At 42.9% G+C, this 12832-nt stretch overlaps 1 protein-coding gene across 1 annotated transcript in view; it reads left to right on the forward strand.

Annotated features, from left to right (window-relative positions):
- Positions 1-11876, forward strand: part of LOC122560269 (interleukin-17D-like) — a 14570-nt gene extending 2694 nt beyond the window's left edge. The window contains exons 2-3 of the mRNA XM_043710795.1: positions 6575-6804; positions 11528-11876. Of these exons, the coding sequence (XP_043566730.1) occupies positions 6575-6804; positions 11528-11768 (471 nt within the window). The 3' untranslated portion in view covers positions 11769-11876. The remainder of the gene's footprint in view (positions 1-6574; positions 6805-11527) is intronic.
- Positions 11877-12832: the final 956 nt, after the last annotated feature.

The following is a 12832-nucleotide window of genomic DNA, read 5'->3' on the forward strand; positions in this document are numbered from 1 at the left end:
TGCAACATTTAAGAGGCATTTGGATGGGTATATGAATAGGAAGGGTTTGGAGGGATATAGGCTGGGTGCTGGCAGGTGGGACTAGATTGGGTTGGGATATCTGGTCGACATGGACGGGTTGGACCGAAGGGTCTGCTTCTATGCTGTACATCTCTATGACTCTATGACACTGGTAAAGCCGCATCTGGAGCATTGTGTACAGTTCTGGTCACCGCGTTATAGGAAGGATGTGGAAGCTTTGGAAACGGTTCAGAGGAGATTTCGTAGGATGTTGCCTGGTATGGAGGGAGGGCCTTACAAGCAAAGGCTGAGGAAACTGAGGCTGTTTTCACTGGAGAGAAGAAGTTTGAGAGGTGACTTAATTGAGACATATAAGATAATCAGATAGGGTGGACAGTGAGAGCCTTTTTCTTCAGATGGTAAAGGCTAACACAAGGGAACATAGCTTTAAATTGAGGGGTGATAGATTTTGGACAGATATTAGGGGTAGTTCCTTCACTCAGGGGGTAGGAGGGGTGTGGAACGGCCTGCCTGCAACAGTAGTAGCCTTGACAACATTAACGGCATTTAAATAGGCATTGGACATACATATGGATAAAAATGGAACGGTGTAGGTTAGATGGACATCAGATTATTTTCACAGGTTGACGCAACATCGAGGGCTGAAGGACTTGTACTGTGCAGTAACGTTCTATATACTATCTATTTCCAGTGTATTGTCTTACTGTGCTCTCTCTTTAACAATAAGTTGTCCTTCACTTCTTCCTCATCTCTTTCACACACTCAAACATATTTTCTCTCTTCTCTCCTGCTGCTAGTGTCTAATAGCAGTAGATGCAGTCCAGGAATTGAGCCATTAAGTTAGATTGACAATTCACCATAATACTGGGGGTGTGCAGTACTATCAGAACTGCCTGCTTTGGAGCTGTGATAATAAAACCAAGTCTGTCTCTTTAGGTGGGTTTTATAATTCCCGTGGCTTTATTCAAAGAAGAGTAGGTGTCTCTGTCTCTCTGTGACCTGGCTAACATTCCACAGTCAGATTCCGATAGGTATTCGTGGAATTGAGTTTGCGGGCTCTTGCTCTGTACAGATTGATAACTGAGCTTGCTTCCAATCAATTGCTACACTTTAATTCATGTATGAGGATTTAGATCTTTCTGTGGATGTTAAAAGATGTAATTGTCCTTTTGATACTATTTCTGTAAAGTAAAGAATTGCATGTATATAACACCATTTGCACCCACTGGATGTTTCAAAGCACTCTGATAAAGTACTTTTGAAGTATTTTCTTCAGACGTAATGTAGAAAACATGGCAGCCAATTTGCACACCGTATTCCCACCATCTGCAATGTGATGCCAGGTGAACTATATCTTTAATATTAGTTGAGCAACAAACATTGACCAGAATACTGGTTCCCTGCTCTTCAAAATAACATTTACATCAACCTGAGAGAACAAATGGATCTTTGTTCCACATGTGTTGATTTCTGTCTTTTGGATGATGCAAAACCTGGGTGTGGAAACACTTCTGGATGTCTCAACTTGGATGGCAGTGCTTCACTTGGAATTTGAATTGCTGTAGTGACATGTGTGTTATAGTATGACACCTCTACCATCACCATCCATAGTTCCAATACTTCCCACCACATACTGATTGTTGCTCTCTCGTGCTGTCTTACCTCTGAGCATTAGCATCTGGAAGGATTTGCAGGTTGATCATAAGAAATAGGAACAGAAGTAGGCTGTTTGGCCCATTGAACATATTCCTCCATTCAGTAGAATTATGGCTGAACTGACCATCCTCATGTTTACTTTTCTGCTCTTTCCCTGTAACCCTTGATCTTCTCGATGGCTCAAGAGTCTATCCATCTATCTCAGCCTTAAATGTACACAAGGACTCTGCCCTGACTCTGTGGCAAGGAGTTCCAAAGACACTCCACCTTCAGAAGATTGATCCTCATGCTGTTTTGCTGTGCGTTGCTTGGCCATCAGGTCTGTAAGTGGGACTTGAACTCGGGGCTTCTTGTTCAAAGGCAGGTACGCAACCCAAACAAAAAAAAACCTGAAAAATCTGTGGATGCTGGTAATCTGAAAGAAAAACAGAAATTACTGGAAAAAGGTTTAGACCTGAAGAGTTAAATTGATTTCTCTCCACAGATGCTGCCAGGCTTGCTAAACTTTTCTAGCAATTTCTGTTTTTCTTTCAGATACACTACCCATTGTGCCATGAAACCACCACAGAGTTTGATAGAGTAACATTTTTGTAGCTTAGTGTTGAAAGGGACCTAATGTTGATCAAATGTAGAAGCAGTCAAGGCAAGGGATTTATATATTTTGGGGGTTTTTGGAAAGTTTGAGTAGGCATCCAATTTACTCCTGGTAACCATTTCATTATTTAATGTTAATGACTCAACACAGAAGAAATATGGCTGGAAAGGGATGGAGACTGCTTACTATAATCTGAATATTGCTCGGGGTCACTTGTATAACTGCCCTCATTTTCTATATTTAACAGAGTTAGGTTTACTAAGATCACATCATAAGGTAATTGGCAACTTCGTCAGTGGTTGAAAAAACCATGTAAAGAAAATGGTATTGGACTGGAAACAGCCTGGTCACTAGAATTTGAAGGATTGACTTCCAAGTTGAAGGGGAATTTCCTGATTTTTTTTTTTTTTTTTTTCCTCTTTTCTTTTATGTATTAGCCAGGCTTTTTCAAAAGAGTTTCTGGTCAGAGTTCCTGTATTTTAGATGAAGTCTAGATCTTTCAAATGGATGTAGAAGACATGTTTTGAGGAAGAGCAGCGATGTTCTTGAGACGTCGCTAGTTAATACAGAAGGTTGAATCATGAATCCACGTGCATGTTTGTGGGACCTTGCTATGTACAGTAAGTTGCTACCTTTCACTTTGCTACAGATTAATCTTCCCTAAAGCATTTGGGATATCCTGAGGTCTAGATAAACATGATGACAGTGGGAGTTGTTTTTTTTTGTTTTGCAGTTAGTTATTGATTTTTTTTTCACTTCCCCAAGATTTGGGTTGGAATTGAAAGTCTGATTGCCAGGTTCCTTAATAACCATTAAAGAATAGCAGACGTCAGTAAAAATAAGTTTTGGTCATTTGCAATGTGTTTTCACAAATGTTCGCCCAGCACAAAAGGCTCCCTGATTTGGAACAGATTGATGTGAAAGAGTCATAAAGAAGTCTGGCCACAGCGTTGTTGGGATGCATTTAATGAGCGTGTCTCAGCCCAGTGCGAGAAGGAGGTGGGGGTGTTATGGGCTAGAAGGTCTGTCAATATACTGCTCCTTGGATGCTGCCTGAACTGCTGTGCTTTTCCAGAATCTGGTTTCCAGCATCTGCAGTCATTGTTTTTACCTAATATCGGGAACAGTTGGTACAAAGTCCCTGAGGACTGAGACAAGCTGAGATCTGCACACTTCAGCCTTTGCCTGTTTGGGTGCTCTGCTTGTAGGGTTAGCAATACTGATTGTGTCCTGCAACGATTCCCCCAGCCCCTCCCTCAGTGAAAATTGTGTTCTGGATTACACATTATGAAGTCAAGTCTGGAAACTTTCTGATTTGAGCCATCCACATTGGTAGTCGAATTCCAACTCCCTGTCATTAAGACATGGAAGGACACACTGGGTCCATCAAAGCTGTACCAGCTCACAGTAAAGCAAGCCATTTCCCTGTTCTATCTTGTTAGCCCTGCAAGTTGACTTCCCCCTGCTGCCCACTTAAGCTCTTTTTCATATTAGTAATTTGTCTTCACTTCCTCCTCTCTCATGGGCAGTGAGTTCTGAGTCACTGCTAATTGTTGTTCTTCCTTGTATTTCTCCTTTTTTATCTTTCACCCATAATCTGTGTCTCCTCATCTTTTTACTGTTAGTTAGTGGAAACAGCTTTTCGTTGTGTATTTTATCTCCTTCTGCCATCGTCTTCAGGAGAAGATGGTAGCATCTTATTTAGAGTTGGGGAGTAGCACCAATACTTCCCATCCATTGATAACCTGAGCAGTCTGCAGTAAATGTACCCTACATGTTATCCTGCTGTGACATGGTATGTTTCTTCATAAATGGCCTTTTCCTTGTCCCAACTTGTCAAAGATAACATCAATTCTGGGAAGGTTTGCTCACCTGTTTTTCATATTTAATCCCTCAAATTGATTTGATGCAAATACATAGCACAGCTGGTGTTAACACCCTTCTGAACACTCGAAGGTACTAGGAAAAGCAGGTTTCCTCTTGTTTAATTACAACATGATGACCAGTTGGATTTGACAAAGAATAGTAAAGCATTCATTAGTTTCCCAGCCTTTCATGATGCTTTTTTTTTCAAGTTTTAACATATTTGCTCTAACAATATGGTGCAAAATCATTGGCAAAAGTCATAATTTCCTTTATTCAAAAAAGAAGTTGATGATATTTTTGTTCTGATCGGCTACAGGTTCCTAGTTACTGGAACTAATTATGTTCCTAGCCTCTTATATAGGGCTGTGGTGGCCCAGTTGTTATGGTGTTATGCTGGCCAATTAGCGTTTGAACTCAATTGTTACACAATCCTTTGTGAATCGAATAGAATGCATCTGCTTATTTTGGAGGTGTGTGTTTAGATGAAAATGTAAACAAGAGTCCAAGAAGTTTAGAAGCGTACTTTACTCCTACATGGCTTAGCCTGTGTTTGACTCCAATGTTGATTTTGACTCTCTTTGTCCCTGAGGGTAACTTGGGATTGCCAGTGTTGGCTGTGTCCCAGGAACAAATTATAACTTTTTTTTATTTGACAAAAAAGTATGTGGGCCTGGTCCAGTCCTGACCAACCTGAAATACTTGTCCTGAACCACCAACAACATAAGATGGTGCCACACTCTGGGAGAGTCTGCACCCTGTTTAATGAATTTACTAACATGTACCTGCATCTGTATCTCTGATCTAAAGCCAGAAGCAGACACTCTCTGTTATAGACCCCTTTACCTGATGGTGAGAAATTGTGCAGCTTCACAGGATGTGTTCCATCATTAGACTGTGTGCCTCCAAGCAAGGAGCACACAAGTTCACACCTGCATTGTCAAATACTGTATATACTCGAGTAATGGTCGAATTTTTTTAAAGTTAAATTTATGGGGTTGACTATTACATGGATACTATTTTTGAGGGGCTGAAATTCATGCCTGTCAAAATTCATATTGTATCGATAGCAGAGGCCCAACCGATCTCTGAACTCAAAAGGGGGAAAAAAAACAACAAATTATGGTAATTCGCAACACCTGGAGCAGAAAACAGCAGCCAGCAGACTGGAAGAGCGGGAGCAGAGCGGAACAACTGGCCGACTGGAAAGCTGGAGGGGGGTCGTGATGGCCAGCACACTGACTCATAAACATTGATCTGTTATTTGTGAAGAACTAGGTTTGACTTTTACATGAGATCTATGGAAACTTCCAGGTTATTTGGCCAAATATAGGGGGTCGACTTTTACTTGAGACCGACTATTACTCGAGTACATATGGTATGTTGAGTTCAGTATGCTGCCAAGGAAGGAACTTTGATTTAAGTAGCACCTTTTGGCTGTCCCAAAGTAATTCATTGCAAATTCAACACACTTGTCGCACAGCAAGCTGTGACAAAATTAAAAACACATTTTCAGTGATGTTTCTTTACAGCTTTGATGTGGAGGTGCCGGTGTTGGATTGGGATGGACAAAGTCAGAAGTCACATGACACCAGATTATAGTCCGACAGGTTTGTCTGAAATCACAAGGGGTAATGAAGGGGCAGCGCTCTGAAAACTTGTGATTTCAGATAAATCTGTTGGACTATAACCTGGTGTCATGTGACTTCTGACTTTTTTTTTACAGTTAAACATTGACCAGGACGCCATGGGATCCTCTCTCCCCACTCGCCTCCAAAACAAAGGCATGATTGGATTGTCTATGTTCACCTGGGGAAATTGCTGAGACCTTTAACATCTCGATGGCAATGAACTGGCCAGTGGTTAGTATCGCTGTAATTGTGTAATCTAAGGACGATTCAGAAATCTGTATGATAGTCCTTTTTTCTTTTTAAGGAGGATTGAGAGGTAAATGGCAGGGAATTTTGAAGTCAAAATTCCAGAGAATGGGATGTGGGTGGTTGAACGGATGGCTGCTAAATGTGGGCTTGAATGATGAGGGAAGAACTGATCTGAGAAGGATAGCTGATGTAATGGAGCCAGAGCTACAGGATTGAACATTGTAAGAGCAAATGTGGGGAGCAAAAATCAGATATCAAAAATTCAGAAGACTCACCTAGTGAGATGTGACAAGCCAGGACAGCGTTAAATCTGTAGCCTGGCCCGCTCGGATAGGTGCAGAATTCCACCTCCGTTTTGGATATGCCTTGTCTATGACTAGCCAGGTTGGATAAGATCTGTTATAGGAATGAGCTGCTGCCACCTCTCTGTCATGTGCTTTCAACACACAGTTGCATTTCCTGAGTTCTGATTTGGATCAGTGCTTCTCTTGAACCTTAGTAAGATATTGATGATGCTACTGGCAATAAATGGGAGCTGTGTTTGTCTCTTCTCTCGCAGGTGGAATGGGTTGTGTGTCTTGTTCTGCTCTCAAAGGTTCATCCATCCAGTGGAGCCAAGAAACTGTGTGCTGAGCCCTCCAACAAGGAACTCTCATGGAAATTGAGCAACCAGGTGCCTCTCTCTGGAGTGAGCAGTGCAAGGCACCTTGAACCCGGGAAAGCGTTCAACACGTCTCACCAGCACACCGCACAGATAGGCGAAAGGAGCACATCCCCCTGGTCATACAGGTAACTAGCCAAACGTGTGCGGGTGAGCTGGATTGGCCAAGCTAAATTGCTCAGCATCCAGGTAAAAAGCAGACTAGGTGGGTTAGCCATGGGATTGACAGGGGTAGTGGGTGGGTCTGGATGGGATGCTCTTTGGAAGGTCAGTGTGGACACGATGGGCTGAATGGCCCACTTCCACACTGTAGGGGGATTCTGTGCTTGTAATACTCAGCCTTAATCTTTTTGTTTGCAACCTCTGGCAAACAGACAATATTGGAATTGGCCTGGCACTTTGCAGGATTCATTCATATGATGTTGGCATCAGTAGTAAGGTGCAGTATTTAATGATCGTCCCTTACTATCCTTTTCACAAGATATCGGTGAGTTGCTTTCTTGATAGTCTAGTGGCTTGCCATTTCACAGAGCTAGGAAGCGTCCGCCACACTGCCATGTGAACTAGAGCCCTGTATGGGTCAGACAGATTTAGTGACAAGGTTTCCTCACCTTAACAATATTATTGAATCTAGTTATTTCCAATGGTCACCATAAGTTTAGCTAACAATTTAATTTTGTCGGCTTTCTTGGCGAGGTGTGAACCCTTATAGGCATAGCTCAGGGATCACCAGTCTGTTAATGTCACCACAAAGCTACAATTCTCAATGTTCTAGCATGGAGTCAGAAAGACCAGGAACCCCTCCAGTCCAATCTCTGCCCTCTGCAAAAATCAGCCGATTTCAATGGATTGCCATTTTTTTGGGAAGAAGGGAAAGTTAGGAGTGCAGGGACGGGGGAGATACAGTTGCACGTAGTGCTCCTTTCGGCTGTTTCCTCTCGAGATCCCTCTTGCAAAACGTCCTCAGGAATGTGAAGGTGAGGAGAGGCCAAAAAGCTGAGCAGGTTCACTGGTGATACCAGCGTGCAAAGTTTAGTAGTCGAGAGTGTGGTGCTGGAAAAGCAGCAGGTCAGGCAGCATCCGAGGAGCAGCGGAATCAACGTTTCGGGCAAAAGCAAAGCTGAGCAGGTTCACTGGTGATACCAGCGTGCAAAGTTTAGAGTCGAGAGTGTGGTGCTGGAAAAGCAGCAGGTCAGGCAGCATCCGAGGAGCAGCGGAATCAACGTTTCGGGCAAAAGCCCTTCATCAGGAATGACTCTCAATGAAGGGCTTTTGCCCGAAACATCGACTCTCCTGCTCCTCAGATGCTACCTGGCCTCCTGTGTTTTTCCAGCACCACACTCTTGACTCTAATCTCCAGCATCTGCAGTCCTCACTTTTTTGCCTGAGAAGGTTTAGTAGCCCAAGCATAATCAAGAATAGTACTTACAAGAGAAATTGATTTAAAAATAGGACAAAATAAATTACATGAGAAGGAGCAACATTTGAGTCTGCTCCACCATTCTAGATCATCTACCATCTACCTCAATGCCGTATTCCAGTATTAACTCAATGGCATTGGATGAAATAGCTCTTTCAGGTGGTTGACATGGTTCTCTTATGGTGGTGGAATATTTTGATTGGATTTCACTCCTTGTGTATAATGATAATTGCCCCAAAAAGCCAAGGGGGAGAGGAGGAGTTTTCAAATCAATTGTGGGAATCTGGAATACAGTGCCTGCAAGAATGCTGGAGCACACTCCATTTGTAAGTGAGCTACAAGGAACAAGCAAGGCAAGTGGATCAAACTGGAGAGCTCTTTCAAAGAGCTAGCACAAACATATTGGGCTGGCTGAATGGCCTCATGTGCTGTAAAGTATTTACAGTAGCCTACCTAAAAAGGCTACTCAGTCTTTCAATACTTCTCCGGCATTGACATTCCTGAACTTGTACCCAAGGGAATGTCTTCTCCTTTTGAGAAGTCAAGGAGATGCTTTCTACATGACAAAATCCAGCTGAAAGTAGACCGTTCACGCTCTCGTTACAATGGAGGGAACCCATTCAAACAGGGTGGAGCATGTTTCAGTGCAGGCAATTCTCTGGTTGGGGAAGAGAATCCTTATTCTGAATAAATTCCAGTTTAGACACCCTATAGAAGCCCCACTACAGAAGGAAGCCATTGTATCAATGCATCTTTGTTAAAAGTCAGGAGTCACATGACACCAGGTTAAGGTCCAACAGGTTTATTTGAAATCACAAGCTTTTGGAGCGTTGCACCTTTGCCAGGTGGACACCCAGGTGCTGCTGCAATTTTTGATTTAAATAATAATCCATTTTGCTGTTATTCCTACCAAAATAAATGACCTCACACTTACCAACATTGTACTCCATCTGCCAGACTCTTACCCACTCACTTAACTGATCTATATCCCTCTGTAGTCTTTCAGTGTCCTCTGCACACTTTGCCCCCTCTCCCTTTCTTGACAAGAGTCTACTTCTGCCTTTTTTTTTACGAAAGGTCCTACTGCCACCTTTATCAGTTAAAGAATTCCAAAAACATAGCCCTTCTGTTATGGGGGCATTGGGAAGAAACGTTACCAAATCTCTCTCGACTGGATTACTGCTGATTTTGTTTTTAAGCAGTAACTCCTAGTTCTACGTAAGAGGAAACTTGCTCCTCACAACTATCCTGTCAACACAACACCAGATATGTCTCAAACAAGTTATTTCTTGCTTTTTTAAACTCCTAGTGATACAAGCCTAGTCTGTCCAATCTCTCCCCATGAGACAGCCTGCCTAATCCAGCTATATTCTATGTAATATACTTTTTTAAAAAAAAACTTCTCTGAACTGTCTCCAATTCATTTGCATCCTTTTTAAACAAAGTGACTGATACTGTGCACAGTATTCCAGATACAGCAACGCTCTATATAATTGAAGCATAATCTCTCTACTTTGGGTTCATTTGCTGTTGTGATAAATGATAACATGCTATTAACTTTCCTAATTATTTGCTGTACCTGCATAGTAATCTTTAGCACTTGAGAACACAAACATTCTTCTGTATTTCTGGAGCTCTGCAATCTCTCTCTCCATTTTTAAGTATTGTTTTTTTTTCTATTCTTCCTGTCAAAATAGACAGTTCCTGACTCTGGAAAAAGTAAAATGATGATTTTAATAGAGTAATTCAAAGTGATGAACGGCATTGGTAGCATAACTAAATATAACCATCTCACTAGGAGGAGGGTTGCTAACCAGAGGACGCCAGTTTAAGGTAATTGGCAGAAGAGCCAGAGGGGGAGGTGACCGTGTCAGCACGTTGAGTTGTTCAGAGTTCAAATGTATTGTTTTAAAGAGGTGGTGAAAGCAGATTTAAAACCTTTTTTGATTAGAGGAATTGGATAAGCGGGAAACCATTGTGGGAAGTGGATATGAAATCTGGGACAAAATTGATAGCTCTTTTCAAAGGCTGACTGGATACATTGGTTTCCAGCATCTGCAGTCCTCACTTTTGCCCAGAGTTTAGATCAGAGTGGTGCTGGAAGAGCACAGCAGGTCAGGCAGCATCCGAGGAGCAGGAAAATTGATGTTTCGGGCAAAAGCCCTTCATCAGGAATGGAGGCAGGGAGCACATTGAGCTGAAGGCCTGGTCTCTGGACACTGGAGAAGCAGAAAGCATGGGCTGTTTGTGAAAGGGGCTGATTTACTAACCACAGTATGGTCATATATGTGTAGTGTCAGCCTCCAGTAGTGAAGTGGGAAGGTTTGATTTATTTTCAGAAGGTGAAGAACCAACACAACACTCAGGCTAGGCTGGTTTTGCAGGAATTTCTGCTATTACATCATGGATTCTTAAGAGTAAACCAAATAGAACTACCACAGGTTCTCATGGTGCTGTTGGAGCGTGCTTTGAGGGTACCCCTCCAGTACCTCCCAATAACTCTCTCCATCTTCAAAACCTTGTGGGGGGGGGGGGGGGGGGGCAGCAAGAGAATGATGACTCCTAATGTGGGAGTCTCTGGCTTGGAGACAGTGAGATGGCCCATTGGGCGAAAACACCTTTGTTCACTTGGAGCAATGGCTGTAGTTTGGGCCCCAAAGCTTCTCTGCTCATTAATAGTTCCTAACTTTTTTCTTTCCTTCCATTTTTGAGAAAATTAGACTGTATATAAACGGTAGAGAGCTAGGCCTCCAAACTCAACGCATCCGGAGGCTTTTCAAAGTTGTTCACTGGAACAATTCATGCCTGAGGTTGTGAAAATGGTGACAAATATTTCTACAAATGGATGAATGAAGTTAGGCACTCCTCAATCACTGAAACATGAAATGTGTGGTCTGATCAGTGTTCTGTCGCGCGCTCTGTAAGACAGTGATAGGGTGATCACAGTTGGCATCATTGCATCTCAGCTGGGAAAGGGCAGATGTTGGTTAGGAAGAATTGGAGACCATTCAGCCCAATGTGCCGCTTCTAATGGCTGATCTGTTCTGCAGCTTTGTTTACCATCTTCGTTCCATGATGACTCCCTCTGATGTTGGTTTCAAAAAAAATGTTTTCAATGGATCTGGCTCCCTCGTCCTCTGAGAGGGTTCAGGATTTCCCCCGCTCTTTCAGTGAAGGTGTTCTGAAAAGAGCTAGCTTTAATCTTCCACATTGTGGTCAGCCATCTGAGGGCATCCAGTTTGTCATTGGCACGGCCACAAAAATCCTCACTGTGCGCTGATTCCGTTTCAAACCATGACTTTGAAAAAACGTACCTCTTCCAACCCCTCCACTCGCTATGACCTAAAGCATTGTCACAGTCCAGATTCCATTCACGTTATGCCAACCTCTTCCTCAGTCATTTTTTGTCTTTCCCTTTTTTCAAACTGCAGAATAAATGAAGATCAAGCACGATACCCGAGGAAGCTAATGGAAGCATACTGCCTGCACAAGGGCTGTCTGGGGCCAGATGGACTGATTGACAACACCGTCATGAGTGTACCCTATCACACAAGTGTCTTGGTGCTGAGGAGGACCCGTAGGTGCAAGCACAAGACATATATCTACAAACCGGTCCAGGAAAAAATCCCTGTGTTCTGTGTCTGCGTTATGCATGATGTAGCCACTATTTAAATGCAGCAGCCGGAGACCCCAGTAACCTGATTGTAGCGCTCGTTGTCAGTTCCATGAGAGTTTTCCTGTAGGCCAGTAATAAAAAGAAATGTGGAATATTTTGATTTATTTTTCTGAAATCCAAGTCTGTGTCTTGTTCTCTTGCTGCAAGCCAGCTCCATGGTTTACACCCAGGTTTCTGAATCCGTTGGAAGGTACAGCTATGGCTTCATCCTGCTCCCTTCTCTTGGGAGCACTCTGGGAGAAAATGAGGACGGCAGATGCTGGAGATCAGAGTCGAGAGTGTGGTACTTGAAAAGCGCAGCAGCCGAGGAGCAGGAGAATCGATGTTTCGGGATGAAAGGCTCTTGCTCTTGCTTGTGCCGATGTGGACGGCACAACATCGTGGGCTGAAGGGCCTGTTCTGTGCTGTACTGTTCTATGTTCTATGCCCGAAACGTTGATTCTCCTGCTCCTCGGATGCTGCCTGACCTGCTGTGCTTTTCCAGCACCCCACTCTAACACTCTGAGACTTGCAATCATAATTTCCAAAATGTGGAGCTGTTAAAGTAGGTGGTGGAGGCCAGTACAATTACAATATTTAAAAAAGCATCTGGATGAGTATATGAAGAGGAAAGATTTAGAGGGATATGGGCCAAGTGCTGGCAAATGGAACTAGATTAGGTTAGGATATCTTGTCGGCATGGACAAGATCTTGTTGGAACGAAGGGTCTGTTTCTGTGCTGTACATCTCTTTGACTCTAGACTCTATAAGGTTCTTTCAGGAAGTTTGCTTAAAGCGAGAAACACTATTTAAGGGCTAGAGTTAACAATGCAGTTTGTTGGTAATGATTTTATTAAAAGATCAATGCCCTCGATATGAATGTTGCTAAGCATATACTAAGCATCCAGAGTTGTTCTTGCGAAGTTGGTGGTGAGCCATCACCATGTATTTTTGCAGTCCCTAATTTCCATTGCATTGTGCTGAAGTAGGGCTAATGATTGAAGACAAAACATTTCTTTGGTAAGGAAATCATCCCTCAAATAATCGAGTCCCTACAGTGCACGAGTAGGCTATTCAGCCC

Source organism: Chiloscyllium plagiosum, chromosome 20, assembly GCF_004010195.1.
Source record: "Chiloscyllium plagiosum isolate BGI_BamShark_2017 chromosome 20, ASM401019v2, whole genome shotgun sequence".
Lineage (NCBI taxonomy): Eukaryota > Metazoa > Chordata > Chondrichthyes > Orectolobiformes > Hemiscylliidae > Chiloscyllium > Chiloscyllium plagiosum.